The 22,912-nt window shown below is 34.6% G+C and overlaps 1 protein-coding gene across 1 annotated transcript; it reads right to left on the bottom strand.

Annotated features, from left to right (window-relative positions):
* Positions 1 to 7,901: 7,901 nt before the first annotated feature.
* On the bottom strand, positions 7,902 to 8,729 carry LOC116202429 (calcium-binding protein KIC-like). Its single transcript, XM_031533973.1, has one exon. It carries the CDS (start codon positions 8,514 to 8,516, stop codon positions 8,148 to 8,150), a length of 369 nt encoding a protein of 122 aa, XP_031389833.1. The 5' UTR covers positions 8,517 to 8,729; the 3' UTR covers positions 7,902 to 8,147.
* Between the last annotated feature and the right edge of the window lie 14,183 nt (positions 8,730 to 22,912).

The raw sequence follows: 22,912 nt of genomic DNA, 5'->3' as shown, positions 1-22,912 counted from the left end.
TTCGGGGGTTCTGTTACATGCGAGCCTATATCTCGCATGCCCTATCGGTACTCTAACTTGTCTAGGCTTGCCATTTTTATTTAATTACCGCTTAATTAAGTTCCGCTCATCTCACGCGTTTTGACACCGTAAATTCGAAGAAACACTCCGACCGTCTGCTCTCCGACCGGGATTTTTACATTAATAAACATACAACATAAATCCTCACATTGTTCTCTCAAATAAATAAAATACAAATTATAACAATTGGATCCCGGTCGGTTCGCATTTCGGTTATTATCCCACTCATGCTCACCGTGTAGTTTGAAAAGACTGAAATTGAAATTAAAATGCTCTCTCGGTGTATAAGGGCATTGGGCCCCATGATCGTCGGTTATGGGCGTTGGACCCAATGTGAATCGAGTCCTAAAGGATCGGGCTCGATCCGCAATACAATCAAGTGCAAAAGATGTAACAAGCAAGTTCAAATAAACAATCAATGGGGTTTTATTATCACCAAATTTACGTGAATTAATTGATTATTAACCGAGGAATCTTGGCATACAAATCCTACCCTAAAACAAGTAAAAGGCAAGACGGGAATGGCATGTAGCATTCAGCATCATTTACCGGACCTGACAGACTGTGTGTGTCCGTGATCAAGTCTCGAATGTGTGGGTTGATTTTAAAATGTTAAGTATCGTGACACTTTGATTATGATAGGTTATTATAGAATGTGGATTTTGACACGAGAATCCTACAGCCTAGTGCCTAGCCCGCTATCCCCATTCTGTTTTCTATTAGGCCGAATATGCGATTAAGTCAAATGTTGGTATCTTAAACCGTTATTCCCGATCTAACTACCCAAGATCATGCATAGATAACAATAAATTGTAAATACGCCTTTTTTGCCTTTGTATAGAAAATTTATTTTTGAAAGAGAGAGAATACGCAATGCGGGCCACCTCGGCCTGTGACCGGCGCTGACTGATTCCCTGATTCTTCTAGGGTTATGCGAGAACCCCAAAAAGTCAAAGAAACAGTCAATCTATCCGGAAGTGATCTAAAAAGAACTTCCACACCCCGACTTGAATTACCTAAAATTAGGAGGCCTCGAGTCAAAACATGCAAGTTCTTCCCAGACGTCCATGTCACGTCGGATCACGAGTCTCAGATTTTAGTATGAAATTTGCGAATTTTGAAAAGAAGGCGTCAACACGTATTTGCAATTTATCGACGCGTATTCCCGATTAATTACCAATTCATGCAAAATTATTAAGGTCGAGTGAATTAATCAGTCAAATGAACGTCCCGTTTACCCGATTGGTGAAATCATTAAGTTTAATTAAAATCTGCTGAATGCTTTATTTTATTTTTTGGGTTTCGAGCTGTCGAAACGATCAATAATAGATCGCTCGATAAACTCTAATTTCCAGTCATCTCGAAAAATTTACATAAGGATCGAACAACATAATGTAGAATAATAAAGACTGATGAAGTAACGGAAAAATGTCTCAAGGACTAAACTGAAACAAATCAAAAAATTTGGAGAATGATTTTTCTAAATTCTATAAAATTTGGAGAATGTTCGGGAAAGTATAAAATGGGCTAGGGTTTATTTAAAATTAATTTTTTTTGAAATTCAGGGCTGGTTTTAAAATGAATAAATGTTGCAGGGACTAATTGAAACAAATTGAAAAGTTTACTGGAGCGATTTTAAATTCTAAAAAAAAAAAAAATCAGGGAACGTTCTGGAAAGAATGAAATAGCCCGGGACGCGTTTGAAAAGAATTTTGGAGCTCTGGACTGATTTTTTAAAAGGGATATATGTCACAGGGACTGAATTGAAACAAATGGAAAAACTTTTCTGAGGTGGTTTAAAATCCTGAGAAAATTTGGAGGGTGTGCTAGAAATAAAGAAATAGCCCAGAGTATGTTTGAAATAATTTTGAAATTTAGGGCTGATTTTAAAAAATAATAAATGCTCCAGGGACTGAATTGAAACAAATGTAAACGTTTGCTGGGGCAGTATTTGATTCTAAAAAAAATTATGGACGTGATGGAAATATCGAAAATGTCATGGAACTGGTTTAAAATTGATTTGGGAATTTGGGCAGGATTGAAAAAAAAGAAAATTCGTTGCAGGACTAGAATGGAACAAATCAGAAAATTAGAATAATCGGATTTGGCATAATTTTGATAATCTATGCAACCAACAAGCAATTATTTCATGTCATCATCATTCAAGCAGGCATGATATTTAATATAAAGCCCTAAACATGCCGCTAAGTTGAGATTTTTACCTAATCCGAAAGTTTGGGGACGTTTCTGTAATATAAGAAAACTGCCGGACGGACGGGTCGGGTCGGATCGGATCGGTCAGCCTATCCGAAGGAGGGAACCGCCCGGAGGGGCGTTGGGCTGGACTGGAGCAACTCGGGCCGAATAAAGGCTTGGGCCGCGAAAGGCGTTGGGCTGTGGATGACGGGCTGGGCTGGCTGGGCTGGACCTGCAATGGGAACGCAATGGGCCGAAGCCCGTTAGTGACAGATTCGTCGGACGATAACGCGGGCGGCGCCGAGCGGCTGAGGGCGGCGGTTCTGGCCGTTGGGCGCCGCAACGACGGCGCGAAGAGGAGCGGGTGAGTGTTCTGAGCGCCGCCCTGGGGACGCCGGTTCCGATCTGGGTTCACCGGTGGCCGGAACGGTCGGAATTGCGGAGATTTCACAGTTTTCCGGCGCGGTTCCAATCGGGCTCCGATTTGCCAAATTCTCCCAATCCGAGAGGAATTTCGCGATTTTTTTCACTGGGTTCCATTGTCCCCCCCAATTAGGTTTTCCCCCCTTTAATTGCCATTTTTGGTCGAGATTTCAGCCGATTTGGGGAGGAAATCGCGGAATCCGCGATTTCCTATTCTGGGCGGCCGGCCAGATCGCGGGCAGCCGATTGCCGCTGCCCGGCCTGCCCGGACTGCCCAGAACAGAATTTTTTTTTTTTTTTTAAATTAGGGCCGGCGGGTCACGGGCAGCCAGTCAACGCTGCCCGCCTTGCCCGGCCCTGCCCGAGATTTTTTCTTTCCTTTCCTTCTTTTTTTTTTTTTTTTTTTATAATTATATATATATATTTTTTATTATTATTAATTAATTAATTAATTTTAATTAAATAGAAAAATAGAAAAATGACAATTTTACCCCCCCTGGAGCCGATGGACCGAAATTGGGTGCTGACAATGATGATGGTGTTGGTGATGATGAAGATTTGCATGAGATTTGATCTGTTTATTCATTCTATGTTATGACTTATGTTGTTAACCTTTTATTTCGGGAGTTTGAGTTATGATTTGGACCTTGAGTTTCGATAATTTGTATATCTTGTTCTTTTATAACTTATTGTTGATTTGTGGTCTTTATTTGAATGAACAAGGAATGATCTTTTCTGTTCAGGAAAGTATGATACATATATGATGCTATTTTTTTAATTATAAGCAAAATCTCATTATTTACGATTCGATTTTACGATTCACGATTCCACGACCCTCGACTAATTTTAGGTAGAATCGCGATTCTGGCAATCTTTTTTACTACCATCTGATTGAAGAGAGTTAGTATCATCATCATCATTAGCCACATACTCAGGATCTTCATTTGAATTATACTCATCAACTTCATCATTATCCTAACCGACAGTCATACCAACATCTACATCGTCAGCCTTATCTACTCCAACATGTATATCAATATATCCATTTTGCACTCAACTTTAGCCATCCCGCAGGCATCCATATCTGCTCTCATTTTAATCAATCCCTTGTCCATAGCCTTTCTAGGAACCCTATACCAATATCTCTTAGGATCTTTATAATTAATATCCTTCAATATGCCTCTCAACTCTTGTAGAGACATCCTATCAATATTATGAATATCTGTATGTTTCAACTTACCCCCTAAATAAGCTAGTTGAGGTTCAAATATCATATTCCCGCCACAGTACAAACGAATTCTAAAAATGGTTTCCTTCCTAAATAAAAATAAGATGCAACATGAGTATTAATATATGTTTAAACAGTCAATCACTCATGAAAAAATCACTAATCAGAGCAACATAAACCCTATACAATAATCACAATTTCAACAAACCCAACATGTAGGACCTCTTACATTGTTATATGAGCCTTGGATTAGTTAGAAATTCCTTTGCACGACAAGTAGAGGACTACAACAGTAGACCAAAGACTGGTAAGGGACCACTCCAGATAGCAGTTTGACAATGAAGCAACCCTCTTTGGGACCATAGCAATACAACAACTACTCAACTGAAATTGGGAGCACCTCTGTCTTTTGCAACAACCATTCCCACGAAATTGTACCAACCCTTCAGCAATTGCTCTTGCTCTTGTTATCTAAAGATGTGCAATTTTGATTTGCACGCCATTTTGCCCCTAATATTGGAGCCAAAACCAATGGGATCCACCAGTACAATTATAGATGGACAACTCAGCCACCGTCATCCAACTCAGCTCCGTTAGTCTGCCATGTCACCTAGTGTGATAGAATGATGAATGGATGGTACATGGTATAACGATTGGGAAGTTTGTGTATTTCTCAACAAAAAAAAAAAGATTGTGATAAAACGTACAAAAAAATGTAAAGTTTGTGATTATTTGAGTCATTTTCCCTTTTTTTTTCAATGTGCATGATTATGGTAGAGTTCTTGTATCTTCCATGGCATCTGTTTCAAGAAGTGAGGTGGTACCATTACACTTCACCATTTATCAATTCTTGTTGGCGGTCATATGTAAAGTCACGCAAGGATAACCCTCATCCGTCCTACAAGGTGTCGACAGGCAAGTCGTTTCGACTTTTAATATTTATATAGATTTGCTCATTGAATTTTCCAAATTGCACAAACTAATTAAGTAGCTCTCTTATTATTATTATTATTATTATTATTATTATTATTATTATTACTATTATTATTATTTTGGTTTCAATATAGGCCCATATAATCGTCTAAAATCCTAATATGGGACGGGAAAACAAAGAAACATAAGTAAGTTCTAACTTAAAAAAAAATCGAAATGAAAATCTTTTGATTTTAGGTTAAACATAAATGACATTGAAATTTTGTTTTTTTCATTTAACAATTTTGCGCTAAAGTCACCTTGTCTCATTGACGTACATATACAAGCCGATTTTCAATTTTTAATCAATCAGTTTCCATATAATCATATCCTCGACCACAGTAGTATTTTTTTTCTCTCAATTATAGGGGAGGGTAACGGCCTTGTAAAAGTATATATTCATATTATTTAAATAGAACAATCGGAATCACTTTGTGACTAAGATTAATCCGACACTTGTAAATTAGTATCAGTCAATAAGCCAAAGATATACCCGTAGTTTCTTCGCAAATTGATTGCCATGCCATACATTGTGCCCGTCAAGTACTTATGATCAATCATAAAACTTTTTTTTTTTATAAGCATCAATCATAAAACTTTAATTATTAATTACATAATGCTGGCACAATATGGGAAAACGGGAAGGTTCTAAAGTCCTATCGCCAATAATTTGGCGATAGTCCATTGATTGTACCGCCGATAAAGAAGTGCGGCCGGAATTCGATGATTATGATATAGGACGATAACCCATTCTCCTTGGTTGTGTTAGTTTCTTTTACTCTTCCCACTGGGACAACGAATTTTAAGACAAGCGAGCTGATAGGCCGAGAGGCAATCGGCGAAAACGTATTTATATCACTGACAACAAATGGGGACTCTGTTGCTGATTTAGTGTTGCCGATATTTTTGATTCTCCTGGAGCCATTGAGGTCACCGGAAATCCAAGAAATGGGATATGTTGTGGTACATTTTGGCTCTTCAATTGGAGAGTGATCGTTGATGATGTCGATGTTGTCCCACAGATTTAAATGAACGAATATCTGGTAGACTGAATCAGACTTGTGTCAGGGTTCTTTAGGAATTGGAATTGCGGCTTCTTGATTGTTTCGTTGTTGAGAAATAAAAGATTAGTGAATGGCTGTTTAATGGCCATTAGTACTCATTCTGTCGATCTTCATTAAAGTTCAGTCAGTTCTTGATAAAAGGATAATTATCTAAATGACTCAATGGGTGATAATATGAAATATAATCAATATGGATTGGTTCAATCGGTTCGGCGTTTATTTTCCTTAAGTAAGATCTCGTGCTCAAGTCTTATGAATAGATAAAATTTATGCTGTGAGAGTTTTACCACTTAGTGAACTAATCCAGTTCGACTGGATTAGTTGTGTTCAATTGGACTTCGAATATCAGGATTCACATAAAAAATATGATATATAACTGTTTGTTTTGAGAAAGTATTTTACAAAAAAGTAAATTTCCCATTTTCTTGTATTTGGTGACACAAAATTCATTAGTTATTATAAAAATACTTTTCGTTTTGATTGAGATTACAAGGTAAATTTTCAAAAAATGAATTCCTTTAATTTTTAAGGGAAATCATTTTTCCCACTCACACACTATTTCCCTCTCTTCACGATACATCGTTTTCTTTCTCTTTCTTTTTTCCAACTTTATTTTTTAATACACTACCAAAAATAAGAAAATAAATTACTTTCTGATAATTCATTTTTCGCCCGAATTTATTTTCCTCAAGAATTTATTTTCCTTGAAAGAAACTACTCTGTTTGTTTCGGAAAAAAATGTTTTATTGAAAGGAACTACTCTGTTTGTTTTCGGGGATAGTGTTTTACAGAAAAATGAATTCCTCATTTTCCTACGTTTGGTAACACAAAAGTCATTGGTCAACAGAAAAACACTTTTCCTTTGACTGAAAATACAAAGTTGTGTGTTTGGTTTTAGAGTTAAATAGAGTTGAGTTTTGATTTTAATTGAATTGTAATAATTGTGTTGTTAAATTATGAGAAAAAGTGTAAAAATGTAATAAATAGTTGAGAGAAAGTAATAATTATATTGTTGAATTGTGGAAAAGTAATTAATAGTTGAGAGAATTTAATATTAAAAATTGAATTAAATTGTTAAAAAAATTGAAAAAAAAGGAAAAATGTAATAATAGTGTTATTAATTTTTATTGTGTAGTGAGTAGAGTTAAAATTAAAGTTAAAATTTTAAAATTTTGATTGCAAAACCAAAGGGGATAAATTTTGGAAAGTGAATTCTTTAAAAAACAAGGAAATTAATTTTCCTCATTCATACTCTCTTTCTCTCGTTACACCTCAACATTTTTCTTCCTGTCCCTTCCTATTCCAACTTTACTTTTCAATACCCTACCAAACATAGGGAATTAGTTCCCTTTCCAAGATTTCATTTTCCGCTGAGTTTATTTTCTTCGAGAACTTATTCAAATGAAATTGTTATTCTATATAAATATCATTACATATACAGACGAGATTTTCCTATTGAAATCTAACAATAAAAATATTATCTATTACCATAATTGTTTTTTTTAATTCAATTACTGTAAGAAAAAAAAAAAGAAGAAAACCTCCATCCTAATTTTTTTTATGAGTCCACAATATTCGCTACAAGGATATCGGCCGCATGTTTTATTTCTTTTTAACTTAGAGGGGAGGCTTATGACCCAAGTAAAGATAAAAAGCATAAAAAGTAAAATATATGAAAATTTTAACTGTTGAAAATCCAAATTAGAATTTTCTCTGTTCTTATTGAGGGTAATTTTTTCTTTCCTGGAACAGATCGAGATAAAATTTGCAGTTCCATTTTGTTTTTGTATATTATTATTATTATGAGCAGAAATGCAATCTTATTGAGAAAGAGAGATTTAGTATAGAAGTTTAACAAAACGTATGGCCAAGAAACTTCAAATTCGAAAGGATTGCAGTATTTATTTATTCAAATTTTCTTTTCAATATCTTGGATTAAGCTTAGGTGTCTCTTCTTATAGCCGAAAAATTCAATCTTATAATTCCACTAAAGGACAAAATGAATTGATTAACGTAGGGCCAAGAAACTTCCATTGTTTTTTTTCTTTTTCTCTTCCTGACACTGCCTAGAATTAAAATAAAATAAATATTTAAATGCAGAATACGACTTATTGACTATTCGAGATCATCACAGATGCATGATCAATTCGTACCCACGCAGGACAAATTTCCCTCTTCTATTTGGCTGGAAATCAATTCCAAGCTTACAAATCATCTAAATAAATCGCTTCCTCCAGCAACTCCTTGGAGTCCTTCATCAGCTCGGGGCTCAACCGGAGCATGAGCACGCAAAACTCCTTCTCGTTCAGCGCCCCATCCCCGTCCAAGTCACCCTCTCTCAGCATTGACATCACATCCTCATCGCTCATTCCTTCCAATCCTAACAGCGCCAGGTTCCTCTTCAGACTCTCGAATGTTATGACTCCCTTGGCCCTGTCCACCAGAAGCTTAAACCCGTTGCTTAGCTCCTCCATGAACCCATCCGTCCCCAGCTTCTCCACCATCAGCGGGAAGAAATCCTCAAAAATGAGCGGCGGTCGGTTGCCTCGGCCCCGTGGGGATGACATTAGCATAAATTTTTCACCGGAAGTGAATAGGAAGAAGTGTGTGGATCAGTGTGGTTATGGTGGAGAGATTGTTACATTATATATAAGGGAGACGATGCAAGAGTGTGGGAGATGGGAAACTTCCTTTGGATTTATATAGGAAGGTGGTGAGAGGAAAAATTTGCCTGGAGGAAGAATTCTAGGAAGTGAGGCATCGGTTCGTACTAAATTGACCTAATTGTAGAGCTCAAATTATTAATATCACATTCATGAAACTGCAATTCAATGGCAAATTGAATTCTCATTGATCAGACTATATATACATACTATGTAGGCGTTTCTAAATCCGCTAGAAGCACCTCATAATCAAGGCAAAGCCGACACCCAAAAAGAATTAATTTCAGCTATTTAAATTGATGATATCCGTGATCTAAAGAAACATAAGATTATCCTAGCACAGTGAAGTAACCGGAGAGGAGGATTTGGAATCAAATACAATGTTCGGCGACAATATATATCTGTACGAGTTAGTCATTTTCACCAGTCATACACGACGAGACCTCAATGCGTCACAACAAAACCTAAAGGTTAACGTAACTATGATATTACATGTATGATAGGTATCACAAGCACAGAAAAGTTGTGGGCACGGTCGTATTTAATATAACTCGGACATGAACGTCAATCGGTAGTAACAGAAGAGATTTTTGAGGATACAAACAACCTAGATACAAAATATCAAATTGGATCGACTGAGTATGTACGTATATAATAATATAGACCTACTTACAAGGTTATTATTAGATGAATGTATATAATTAATGAATTGATGTGGACGTGGCTTTAAATGTTTCGTTTGGGTGTTTGGGAAACGAGAGAGACGTGGGGGGAAGAAAACGTACAAATAAAGAATGGGAGAAATTGTTGTGATGTGAAGGGAGTCTTCCGGGTTGGATCATAACAATGATATGAATATGATATGGTTGATGGCCTTATCTTACATGACATATAGCAGGGATTCTCCTTCCTCGAAGCTGCATGGGAAGGTGCCACGGATTTGTAATTGCAAGCAATATATACATATGTATATATTTCTCTTTACTAGAGATATATCAAGTAAAATTAGGTATATGACAACACAATTTATGGAAACTCCAGCTGTTCGATTTCATCTTATGGATGTAATTTTGAAAGTTTTCATCAGAAATTAAGACGCAACTTCTGCCCGTTGCAGTTGTGCGTACACGACGTTTGTTGGTGGTATAAAGTAGCTAGTGTAAAATTGCAATGGCTGACCACGACACTTGATATAGGAATTTAATCAGCCTACACAATATTATCTCACTATACATATTACATGATACTTGATAGCACATCATTACTAGGAGAATTCACGTGTATGCACATGATCATGGTTATTAAATTCACGAAATCATTTGTATAGATCACATGAATTTAAGAATTTACAGGGTGGAACCAAATAAATTCGGAGTAAATTTACAATGCTGGTAAATTCGGTAAATTCTTGAATTAATTCGTTGAATTTAGTAGATTCGTGAGTTGGTTATTTGCTTAAAGAATATATATTGAAAAAAATTAACTCGATTGGCCCAGCCCAATAAGGTATTAGGTCTGAAAAATTCTCCATTTGAACCATCATAATTGTATTTTTCTTTTTCTCTTTCTTTTGGTTAATTACACTGGTGGTCCAAAAAGTTTTAATAATGTATCAGGTTGGTCCAAAAAGTTTTTTTTGCTACTTGATGGTATAAAATGTTTCAAAGTTGTAACATGATAGTACAAACCGTCATTTCCCCATTGACGTCGTCAAGCCGTCCTTTACAAGACTGTAACTTTTATACCATCATGTAACTTGCGTAAAACATTTTGTACTATTAAGTTACAATTTCAAAACATTTTGCATCATCATGTAAAGCCCCACAAAAATCGATTTTGCACAATCAACGTCGGCTTGACGGCGTCAATGGCAAGATGACGGTTTGTACTATCACATTACAACTTTGAAACATTTTGTACCATCAAATAGCAAAAAAAACTTTTTGGACCAACCCGATACATTATTAAAACTTTTTATACCACCAGTATAATTTACCCTTTTTTCCGTCAAAACCCCAATAATTGTCACATCCATGATTTTTTTTCGGTGAAATCACATCCATGGTTATTAAATTGGACTATTTTGGATTTATATAGAACGAATGTTTTAGTTTATTAAATATTTACGTATTAAACTTTTATTTATTTTTGTGAATAAATAGTTGCAATTATATCTTCGTGCCTAAACTTACACGAATTCACCAATTTACCAATCAAATTTACGAGTCAAATTTATAGGAGCTCCACCAAATCTACACAAATTCTCGAATTCCCTAACCTTGCACATAATTATAATAAATTATAGTACATGAAGTAATTAATTTATGATAGCCAACAAAATTCACGTCCATTATATTCCACTATAATTTTGATATTGGGATGATGAAAGTTTTTCTAAAATATAAAAATCCTTTTACATTTTTTATAAAATTAATTGATAAATTATAAGTTCATGACTCTATTTGAAATTAAAAAATATTGCATATAATAGATACTTATGGTAAATTAATGAAAAGTTTAGAAATTCTCTTGGAATTAAGGGAATCATTTGGTAATGTATATCCGTAATTAATCAATGTTAAGTTTAGAACTTTATCCCTAAGTCGGCCGACCTGACTCGAATGGATTAGTGGGAGCTCATTAGATTTTTTGGTATAAGGGTGCACACTGAAAAAATAAAATAAAGAGAGTAGGAAAATTAGGAGATGAGGGTTTACATTTATAGCTTATATAGTGAGTTTTAGTAATTAGCTCGGCTCTTATTATATGAGAAAATAATTATAATTAATTAATATTTTGGCCACTCGAAACTTCCCCATCTTATTCACTTCTATAGGCAATGCATTTTGATTTGCCTCTATCAAAAAGGTTTTGGGTGGATATTTCTACTGAAATGGGGGAGTGCCACTGCGTTATGATAAGGGCTGACTAGATGGGCCTAATAGAAACTGGGCTTGGCATGAGTCCAATGGGCTTGTAATGTACGGTCCACCAGCAAACCCATCTAATACTGGACCCTTACCGCCATGGAATTACATGAGTTTATGATATTTGATGGGTGGTACACTGGGTATAGTCGAGTAGAACCACACCCACCTCTGATAAAGTTCAATTAGGTTATACAAATAGATGGGTTCACGTCCCATTCAAACCGTTCGATTGTTCGTGGAAATTTTTATCACATCCCTTCGTTTTTCAAGTAATTTTGCAATGTGGGATCAATCAATTTTCAATATTTGATCTCACGGGGTAGTCTCGCTCGCCCACGTGCCGTGTGCCGGTAGACACTCACCGTCAACTACTAAACACAAGGCAGACAATCTATTGCACTCTTGCTCTCGCGAGCATGGACCGAGGGCAAACTCTTCCACTCTGGCCTACTGGACTCACACGAGATGCATTGTTTGGCTCTCGGACCGCGGTCTTTGGTGCTGCCAGCAACAGCCACTTAAAACCAAGCTCTAATACCATGGTAAATCTCTTGTAGACTGAGGAGCAGATGAATACATGTTGAGTCCTCAACAAGCACGAGGCAGTGGGCTGTTGATAGTTCTCACAATTATTTTATTTTATTTTTTGTTTTTGTGACTACATAGATAAATTATACGCAAGCATACCCTCGAAACCCTCCTGTTTATGTCGTAATGTGAACGAGTAAGGGCTTAAAAATTTTAGGGATCTCCAGTTATGAGTTCACATTATTGTAAAGCTTTTTATATCACATTTGAAATCTGCCCTTCTAATTAACCATCTGAGTGGAGATGATGCCTATACTTTTCAATACTAATAGTTCATACGTACCAAATCATCATCATTTCAATTGAAATGACTCCAACCTGACAAAGCCAACCTCGACAGATGACATGGCTCCACTAAGGCCGGAGAAAACTGGAGAAATGAGAACACGTTTCCCGCATTGGTCAGTCATGTAGCTTTTGGTGGTGGTAGTTGTTTGGTGTTGCACCCAAAGAGATTGGCCATTGCCGGCGTTCATACCTAATTGAAAAGTTGGATTTTGTTTTTCTGATGAGATTTTTCTCTTTTTCTGTGAGAAATTCTTCATCATTTCCTCAATTTGAAATCAAAAGAAGATACAAACAAAAAAGAAAGTATAGAAATCAGACGGGGTCCCCCTGTATTGAGTTTTAGTGATTTTTCTCACATTCACTTGAATTCAATAGAAAGACATAATAAAAAATACGCATGAGTAAAACCGAGCCTGCCAGGGAAGGCAACAATAGGATCAACTAATTGATTGTGGTAAAAACATAAATTGCCTAACTTGCATCGAGGAGTATTGGGGATGAAATAAAAAGATATTCATATGCAATACTCCCCTTCAAGGTGGCGAGCTTGAAGATCATAAATGTCTAATTCGTAACATGATTTGAAAATATATAGCCTCGGATAAAAATATTCACGAGCTGAAACCTGGTTGGGACGTACTAATGTGACAACAACTCCTGCAGATTTGACGTGCCTGCGAATAAAATGATAGCAATCTTGATGTGTGCTTGTGACAAAAACAAGTTAGCTATGTGAAGCTGTCTATCATAGTATAGTTGCATTGGTTTTGAAATTCACATTCCAAAAGGAATATCAGATGCTGTGGGTCTGTACTCTGCTTCTGCCGAAGAAACATGGTCGAATCGGATTAAAAGAATTTGCGCATGTCCAAGCAAACTAGTTCCTCATGGCTGATTACGATCAATTCGAATTTATTTGGATGAGTCTGAACCAGCTAATGCTAAAATAACTCTGTGCAATACTTTCTCGCTTGAATGAATTTCTTATGAAGGACTATCTAGGAGAGTCGTATGGACTAGACTGTTGAAAAAGGGGAGAAATGGAATTTCTAATATTGACGATGATTTCGATCTGCTCATCACTCAACGTACAATTTGCTTGGTATTTCTGTAAGAAAATACGGCAGGTCTTATCCGGCAGTACACAATAAACAAAATTAATGCAATGGGCCCGATTGAACTTATAAGATTCTTTTTTTTTTTTCCTGACCGGCGATGGAACTGTCTAAATTCAACCAAAGTCGTCTGATTTCTTTCCAAGTCAAAGACACGGTTGCCTTGAAAAAACAAAAACAAAAGTCGATGACACGAGTTTAGAAATTCAGTCCAAATCCAGGCATATGGTAGGTTCCATATCAAGTTAAATGATAGATTATTGAACTTTTATTTATAGGTATTTACTTTAGGAAAATTCTAGAAGCACTCATTCACTTAACCACTTAGTAATTGATTGATTGTAATTAATAAAAGAAAATGATTGATCTATAGGGTTTCCTTGTATTAAACACCGTCTCTTCTAGCAGATATAGACATGTTAGAACGCGTGAACTAATTGAATTCCACGTCGGGAAGCCTCCGACCTGGTCAACTTTCACTTTTACTTGCGACGCCCCTTTTTTTCCCGTCCCCTGTCCCATTTTCGGGTCTTAGAACTTCTTTGTGGGGAGGGAAAAAAGACAAATAAGCAGTGTTATCAGAACCGGACCGGATGATGAACCGGAAGGGGTACGGGGTCATGGGTTTATGGGTCCAACCGGGGGTTCGATGGGTCAGACCGCTCGTTTATTTAAAATAAAATAAATATTCATATTATTAAAAAAATTATGATAATTAAGATAAAAGTATGATGATTTTAAAGAAATATAACAATAGTATAAGAAAGTATCTATATTTAATATTTCTTACTTCAAAATAAATATTTTATTTTAATAAGTACTTAAAAGTAGAGTTAAAAGAACAAAAAAGTGGTGGTGGCTTGGTTGGTAGTATGCTAATATGAAAAGCAAGAGGTCATGAGTTCAAATCCTTACACAACCAACCAATTTTTACATTAAATAGGAAACCCATAAAAACCCATAGAACCGGCCGGTTTAATGAAATTTTGCTTAAAATCAGCCGGTTCAATGGGTCCGACGGTTCAAAGCTGCCATTTCGGTTTTTAGGCGAACCGGACCGGACTTGGTGCCGGTTCCCGGTCCGACCGGTCGAACCGGCCGGTCCGGTCCGATTCTGATAACAATGCAAATAAGTATAAAAAAAAAAGAACGTGGATTAATAAAAGAAAAATTAATATTACTAAAAAGATACTGATATTTTTTTTTGGATAAATAAAGGTTCAGATAATCTAATAATAATAAAATTATAAAGTTTTGAGCATACATAGACAGAGTATATAATATTTTAGTACTTTTGCAAATTCTTTTATTTTCCTTTATTTCTTAACATTAATTATATTATAATTCTATTTTTAAATAATAAAAATAATTTTGTCATTTTATCTTTTGACTTCTCAGGCAAAGATTAAAAAAGATTTTTTTTTGTTTCATAATTTCATTATTATTATTTAGGTAAATTGTACTGGTGGTCCAAAATATTTTACAAATATTTCATTATGGTCCAAAAAGTTTTTTTCGTTACATGATGATACAAAATGTTTCAAAATTGTTTCATGATGGTACAAACCGTCAACTCGAACTTAACGCCGTCAAGCTGACGCTGACGTGGCTACTACGTGTCACCTCCTTACTGACGTGGCTGAAAAATTTTAAATAATTTTAAAATTTTAAAAATTTTAAAACTTTTAAAAATAATTCTAAAAATAATTTTAAAAATAATTTAAACCTTTTAATTTAAAACTTTAATTTAAAATTAAAAATAATTTTTATTATTTTAAATTAAAAATAATTTTAATATTAAATTAAAAATTATATATAATTTTTAAAAATTTAAAAATAAATAAATAAATTTTAAATTTTTTAAAAATAATTTTAAAATTTTCAAAATTTTAAATTTTAATTTATTTTTTTTTCTAAATTTTTACTCTTTTTTGTATTTTTTTATTTTTTTGTATTTTTTTTGGACTTTTTAAAATTTTATTTTCTTTTAAATGACGTGGCGCACTATGATTGATTCCACGTAACAAAAGTGACACATAGGACGCACCACGTCAGCAAAATGTTAACGGCGTTAGGGCCAATTAACGGTTTGTACCATCATGAAACAACTTTGAAACATTTTGTACCATCATGTAGCGAAAAAAACTTTTTGGACCATAATAAAACATTTGTAAAACATTTTGGACCACTAGTGCAATTTACCATTATTATTATTATTATTATTATTATTATTATTATTATTATTATTATTCAATTGTAAATTTTTAATAAAAAAGATTTTTCTCTTACTACTTGTCATTGTATTGGGCTAAATTAGAAATGCATGAGTTAATTCAATAAAAAGGAAAATACATTCGTTCAATTTATAATTTGATAGAAATTTTGTTGTCCTGTCTTGATTAATTTAGGGTTAATCACCTTTTGCACGACATTTACACTTTTTCCTAAATATAGCACGACTTTTATAAATTATCATAAAAAGACACGACCTTTGTATTTTTTCCTATATATAACATGGCATTTAGAGAATAGTACAAAAAAACATGACTTTTGTACTTTTTTCCTAAATATAGTACTATACTTAAAAAATAGCGCAGAGAGGCACGACCTTCAAGTTTAACTACGATTTTAACATGTTAAAAAAGAAGACTGTGCCTGAATGTTATGCTTTTCTATGCTATTTTTTAAAAGTCGTGCTATATTAAAGAAAATGTGCAAATGTTGTGCTTTTCTGTGCTACTCTCCAAAGGACGAGCTATATTTAGGAAACAAATGCAAAGGTAGTGTCTTTCTACTTTATTTTCTAAAGGTCGTACTATATTTAAGAAAAATGTGAACATCGCGTTTTTTTAGATGATTAATCCATTTATAGAGATGTAGTCACTACTTTTTATGTGTATTATTTTTTATCTTAAGACAAATTTTCTTTTTACATTTAATTTTAATGTTGCATTATAATTTCGACTCATTAATTATACAAATAACAAAATCGAGAATTCAACATAAAATCGATGATTAAAGCATATATTTTTCAATAGAGCTCTGTCATTACTATTTTAACATAAAAAACGAGAATTCTGAATTTTTCAATAGAGCAATCTATGCTAATTGCATTCCGACAATGAATTACACAATAAATACAAAACGAGAATTCAGCACAAAAAGATTACAAATAGCAATTTACAATTGAATGGCTGATGTATATGGTAAAAATAAATAAATAAATGGCCCGGTTCACATAAAACATTATGTTGTCTCTTACAGATGGCCTATTTCATCAAGTTATATCTATTAAGGCAACCTATCGGCCATCTGGACCCTTTGAAGTAAGCTCCTAACATTAAACTATACCTATCCATAATTAATTATATCAAACGATGCAAATATACAAGTACCACAAGGTTTGTAAATAATAACACCACCCGTACATGCACAGGCCACCATCGGTCGTTAGCATTACTAATTCACCTATTTATAGCTGGCTGGCATGATGAAAGAAATATCATGAAAATAATATTTAAATAGATAAGACAATTATAAATTCTCTAATATTGACTTTAAATATCCAATTACATAAAACTGCCATGTTTATCAAATTGATCTATAATAGAAATATCTAATAGGACCTTCTTTCAAATATATGTTCCTATTGGCTCATTTCGATCGATCCAATTTAATATGGATGACTCTGAACAGCTTAATGCCTAAAGACTCTTGCTTTATTTTGTCGCATGAATATATTCGTTCTTATGGACTAGACTGTTGAAGAGGAGAAATGAAATTTCTAATGATGATTTCGATCTGCTGGTCATTCGACAATTTGCTCGGTATTTCAAAAAAGTCTTCCATGAACCAGCAATTAATAATAAACTAATCATACACTACAAGAAATTCGCCACGTAGGGACGGACGATAGGGACGAAAATATATCCATCTAAAATTAGAGACAGATTATGAACGGTTATAGAGATGGATTTTGAGATGGAACTTCTGTCTCAAACTTTTATAGACGAAAATTTTGGACGGAAAGTTTTGTCCCAATAGGACGAACGATTCCGTCAAAAACAGGCGTTCATATACAGAAAGGCGAACATTCAGACTGAAATATTCATCTGTATAAGTAGAGACAAAAATTTTAAGACGGAGCAAATCCGTCTAAAACATTTGGATTAATACGAGACAAATATTGCATCTCCATGCCTTCGACGTCGTTTCACGAATGGGGCATCCGGTGTCCACCTTTCAACATAACTAGGACGGAAATTTCTGGCCTAACCACAGAGACGGAAACTGTAGAGACGAAAATTTCGGTCCCAATTCCGGCCATAGTTAGTAAACTTAATCCACACGCCATCTTTATTTCTTTCACAGATTATTGTGAAAATAGAACAGCTTCTATCGTTTTCCTTCTCTTCCCTTTCAATTCGACCATCCTTTACCCCCTGCGCCCTGTATAACGACATCTTCGACGAATCTAAAGCATCCATTGATTCTACATCGCTCGTATTTTGTTCTTTGTCAAGTAAGTATTACTGATTCAAAATATTCTCGATTAAATTGAATGTTTCATCATCAAAACCCTAGCTTTAAGATAAGAACATTGTATATAGATAAAACTTTTACAAATATCAAATTATGCACGATTAATATTAAAGTTTTTATTATAGCTAGTGATCCTTTTTATTTATTGTGAATATAAAGATAATGAATATTCCTCCGCATCGATCGTGGATGTATCATATGACTAACCCTTCTCATGCGGGCCTCCAAGAGTAGTTCATTAAAGGGGCTGAGAAGTTTATAGAACATGCTTTTGGTTTGGATCTATTTAAGAAGGAACGCAGAATTGAATGTCCTTGCAATAATTTGAAATGCAAAAGGCGAGAGGACTTGTTATCAGATCTAGATGTTCATCTGCATTTACTAAAGTAGAGATTTAAACCAAATTATTGGATTTGGATCGAACATGGGGAGAAAGCTGAAACTCATGTCAACACTGAACAACTGGATTTCCAAGATCCACTGAATAGGGTTGAAGAGATGGTTTACGATGCAGCTACGCAAGAATTTGGTCATCAATTTGAGTAGAATGACAACGATATTTCCGGAGACGAGGATGACCACATCGATGATGAGACCGAGAAAGAGGAGGAGCCTAATGCTAATGCATTATAAAATGATGAGGAGGACGTACCTTGCGCATTTTTCCGGTATTTGGCTTTTTTATTTTTAATTGATATTGTTGAATTTATAAAATTTATAATGCAAAAGATAAGAAATAAATAAAAATATTTTGGGAGTAGTTATTAATTAACATCTTTAAGTAAATTGCAAAAGTCAAGAATAGTATAAAAACATTATAGATAGAAAAAATGAAAAAATCTAAGTAAATATTAATGGGAAGATTCGAAGAGACGAACCATCATGAGCTAAACGTTTGTCCTAAGGCCCTCGCTACACAGATTGAAAATTTTCGTGAGAGTAGGCCGAATTAATGTAATTACATAGATTAGAGTGAGTTCCCAAACGAAGGTCTACAAGGTGGTAGAGATTAAATAAAGAAAAAAATATATCAAAATGGTCACTGAAGTTTCCTGCATGAAGCCTTTTGGTCCTCAAGAAAACTTTTGCCTTCAAAATCATCACTTAAAATTTAATTCCATCCGTCAAATATAATCCAACTTTAAGTCAGAGCGGAAATAGCTGATGTGACTGTCCACGTGAACTAATGTTGACATGGACTATTTTCTAACGGTGTTATTACATGTGACCAGTCACATTAGATTTTCATTAGTCCGATTTAACGTCGAGCTATTTTGATAGATGATTGAAGTTGAAGGATATTTTTAAATTTTGATGGCAAAAATTTTTTGAGGACTAAATTGATGGCTACCTTATACTTCAGAGACTATTTTGATAGTTTCTCTTAAATAAAAATCATGCAATAGGACGAATATGAATTGGTTCAAATAGCTCGACGCTCATTTCTCTTCAAGCAAGGTTCTTGGTTCAAGTCTTGTGAATGGAGAAGATTTATGCTAGTAAAGTTTTACCCTTTAGAAGACTGTTTCTGCTCGAATTGGATTAGTCGATACCCATTAAACTTCCGAATACTAGGGTGCACTCTAAAAAAATCATGCAATAGGTCGAATTGATCGTAATAAATTTTTGTTTGACCCGCGCGGAACTGCCTAAATTCAACCATTGTTGTCTGATTGCTTTCCAAGCCTATGACACGGCGGCCAAAAAAGAAAGAAAGAAAAAGAAAAGTCGATGACACGAGTTTAGAGATTCCAGTTCTTGGCATGTGGTGGGTTCCATATTAGGTAAATTAAATGACAGATTATTGAAGTTAATTTTCGTGTTTAGTTTATTTATCATTCCATTAATTAATTCAAGACAATGGTCGTTCTAAAGGTTTTCTTTGCATTAAACAATGTCTTCTAACAGACATAGACATAATTAAATGTTGTAAAGTCATTGAATTCCACGTTGGGAAGCCTCCGACCCGTCAACTTTGCTGACCTCCAATCTATCTATTAATTAATTAATGTCAAGCGACCAAAACAACTGTAAAGATGTGTTTAAATTAATTAGTATCTTGCATGCACTTCTTCATGATATATGAAACCATTAAACTAAGACTTGATTAATTAGAAACTTTTCTCTATCTATATTAAGATTAAGCTTCTTTTGACATTAATATATTTTTTATTGTGTAAAGCATAAGTCTGTGAGGTGCAACTAGCTGATCTTTCTCTGTTAGAGATAACTGTTAATGGCAAGTATTCACTTAATATATACTATATCTTTATCGTATTTCCGGGGTTCCGTAAAATCCCGACGACGCACAGAGCGTGTAATCACACCAAAGGTGTTCCGGTGGCTCCAAGGGGTTTTGAACTCGAGATCGGATGGATGCTGAAACTCTTGCTTAACTACTAGGTCGAACTCCTTGGAGTTGATCTAAAAGAATCTAACTAGAAGTTTAGTTAGATGTATGATTAAATTATTTTAAAACTTTTCCTATATTAATAACTTCTTGTTTCTCAAGAAAACTCATGATTTCTTTGATATTGTATAAATAACTTGGACGCTTGAACGACTACACATGATTGAATGGAATATATATAAGAAAAAGATGTATAATTCTTGTAATAGAAGTGAAAAAGTCATTCAAATGAGAAGTTGAGGGTTCTTATTTTTGAAATCGTGATGCCTCCATGACGCTGCGTCTCAGCTTTTACATATTATAATGATGGACAATTGTGTCATCAATTTCCCATTTACAATTTTTATTAAGCAAAGAATAATGGGTATATTAGACTTTTCACATGTTTGGTAACCATCAAAGGTAGGGGTGTGCGAGTCCAAGTATCATTTTTTTTTCACGATACCCGGACCCTACCCTGTAAGGGACAGATTTCAATATTTTGGAACCGGACCTACCATGTTGATTCCTAGAATCGGAACCTATTCGGAACCTATATTATACCACAGGTTCCGGATAACCGGTTAGAACCTGTAAATTTTTTTGTCTCGCTGAATAAAACAAAAAATGTCTCATCCATAATCAATAATCACGCATAATAGAATGTCAATAGATTTTTTTTAAATTAGCGATTATATTTTTTAAAATATAAAAATATCTGAATATAACTATATTTATATATTATGGAAGAAATTATTATCCGGGTCCGAGTATCGGTTCCAATTTCAATTTTGGGTACCTTATATGTAATAATCGGAATCTGTTTTCACCAATTTCGTATTCTAATACTCATACCCTACCCTACTTTCACTATGAGTTACTCGAACTATACCCTAACTGGTAGGTTCTAATTGATTTCGGGTATACACGGTATTTGTGTTCACCCCTAGTCAAAGGACACCGAGCCTTCATATAGTGTGTATATATACATATATATGCATGTGGGTCCGAGAGAGCTAGTTCCTTATGGCTGATTATGATCTGTTCGAATTAATTTGGATGAGTCTGAACTGGCTGATGCTAAATTACCTCCTGCTTTATTTTGTCGCTTGAATATATTTCTTATGAAGGACTAGCTACGAGAGTCTTACGGATTAGACTGTCGAAAAAGCCAAGAAATGAAATTTCTAGTATTGATGATTTCGATCTGCTCACTTGCTTGGTCTTTCCATGAACCCGCAAAAACCATACATATATTGTTGATTTTAGAAGGCAGGTCTATTCTCGCGGTGGAGATAAGATAAAAATCATGCAATTGGCCCAGTTGATGAACTTATAATATTATTTTTTGACCGGCGATTGCCTAAATTCAACCAAAGTCGTCTAATTGCTTTTCAAGTCAATGACACGATGCCCCCCGAAAAAAAAAATTGAAAAATAAATGATAGAAAGAAATGTTTTGTTTTGTTTTTTGTTTTTTTTTGGGTAAGGAAGATTGGAAGAAAAGTTGATGACACGAGTTTACAGATTCAGTCCAAATCCAGGTATATATATGGTAGGTTACATATTAGGTGAGTTTAATGATAAACTATTGAACTTTAATTTCTAAATATTTAGTGAATCACTTATAATTAGTTAATTAATACAAGACAATGATTTATATAAAGGGGTTTCCTTGTATCAAATAATGTCTTCTAACAATCCACAAAAGTGTTGGTTGAATGGTAAGCAGCTTACCCCTGTAAGGAGAAGAATACAAGTTCAAACCTCGGGAAGCGTACTTATCGGGATGGAGAATAACCTTTAATACTCGATCTCCCAACTGAATTAATCAGATCCTATTGAGTTCTGAATACCAGGGTAGAGACCGAAAAAAAATAATGCCTTCTAACAGACATAGACATATTATTGAAACATGTAAAGTAATCGAATTCTAGGTCGGGAAGCCTCCGGGTCAACTTTCACTTGAACTCAATAGAAAGACATCGGACAAAATGCACATGGGTACAACTGTGACGGCCAGGAAAGGGCAAAAAACATAAATTGCCCGACTTACGTCGGCATGGACGCTTTTTCTTGTAGTGAGTGTACGTTCTTCCCTTCAAGCTGTAGCTTGAACATCATAAATCCCTAATTCATGTCGTGGTTTGAAAACATAATAGCCTTATTGAAAGATATTCGCAAAGTGTAACTTGGCTCAACATACTGCTTTGACAACCAACAGCCCCCGATTGAATTTACTCGCAAATAAAATGACAATCAAACTTGATGCGGAGACACGAGTTAGTTGTAATATGTGATCTTGTCTAATTGTCCCAGTATCGTTACATGGGATTTGAAATTCCCATTCCAATAAAAAATAGTAGATGCGGAGCTACAGAAGCTCCAGATGATTAGTATCTTCTTCTTAATTATAAGAAGATACATAGTTTTTTCTTCTTGTTTTTTTTTTTT

Source organism: Punica granatum, chromosome 4, assembly GCF_007655135.1.
Source record: "Punica granatum isolate Tunisia-2019 chromosome 4, ASM765513v2, whole genome shotgun sequence".
In the NCBI taxonomy this organism is placed as follows: domain Eukaryota; kingdom Viridiplantae; phylum Streptophyta; class Magnoliopsida; order Myrtales; family Lythraceae; genus Punica; species Punica granatum.
This window is presented reverse-complemented; position numbering and strand designations above follow the sequence as displayed.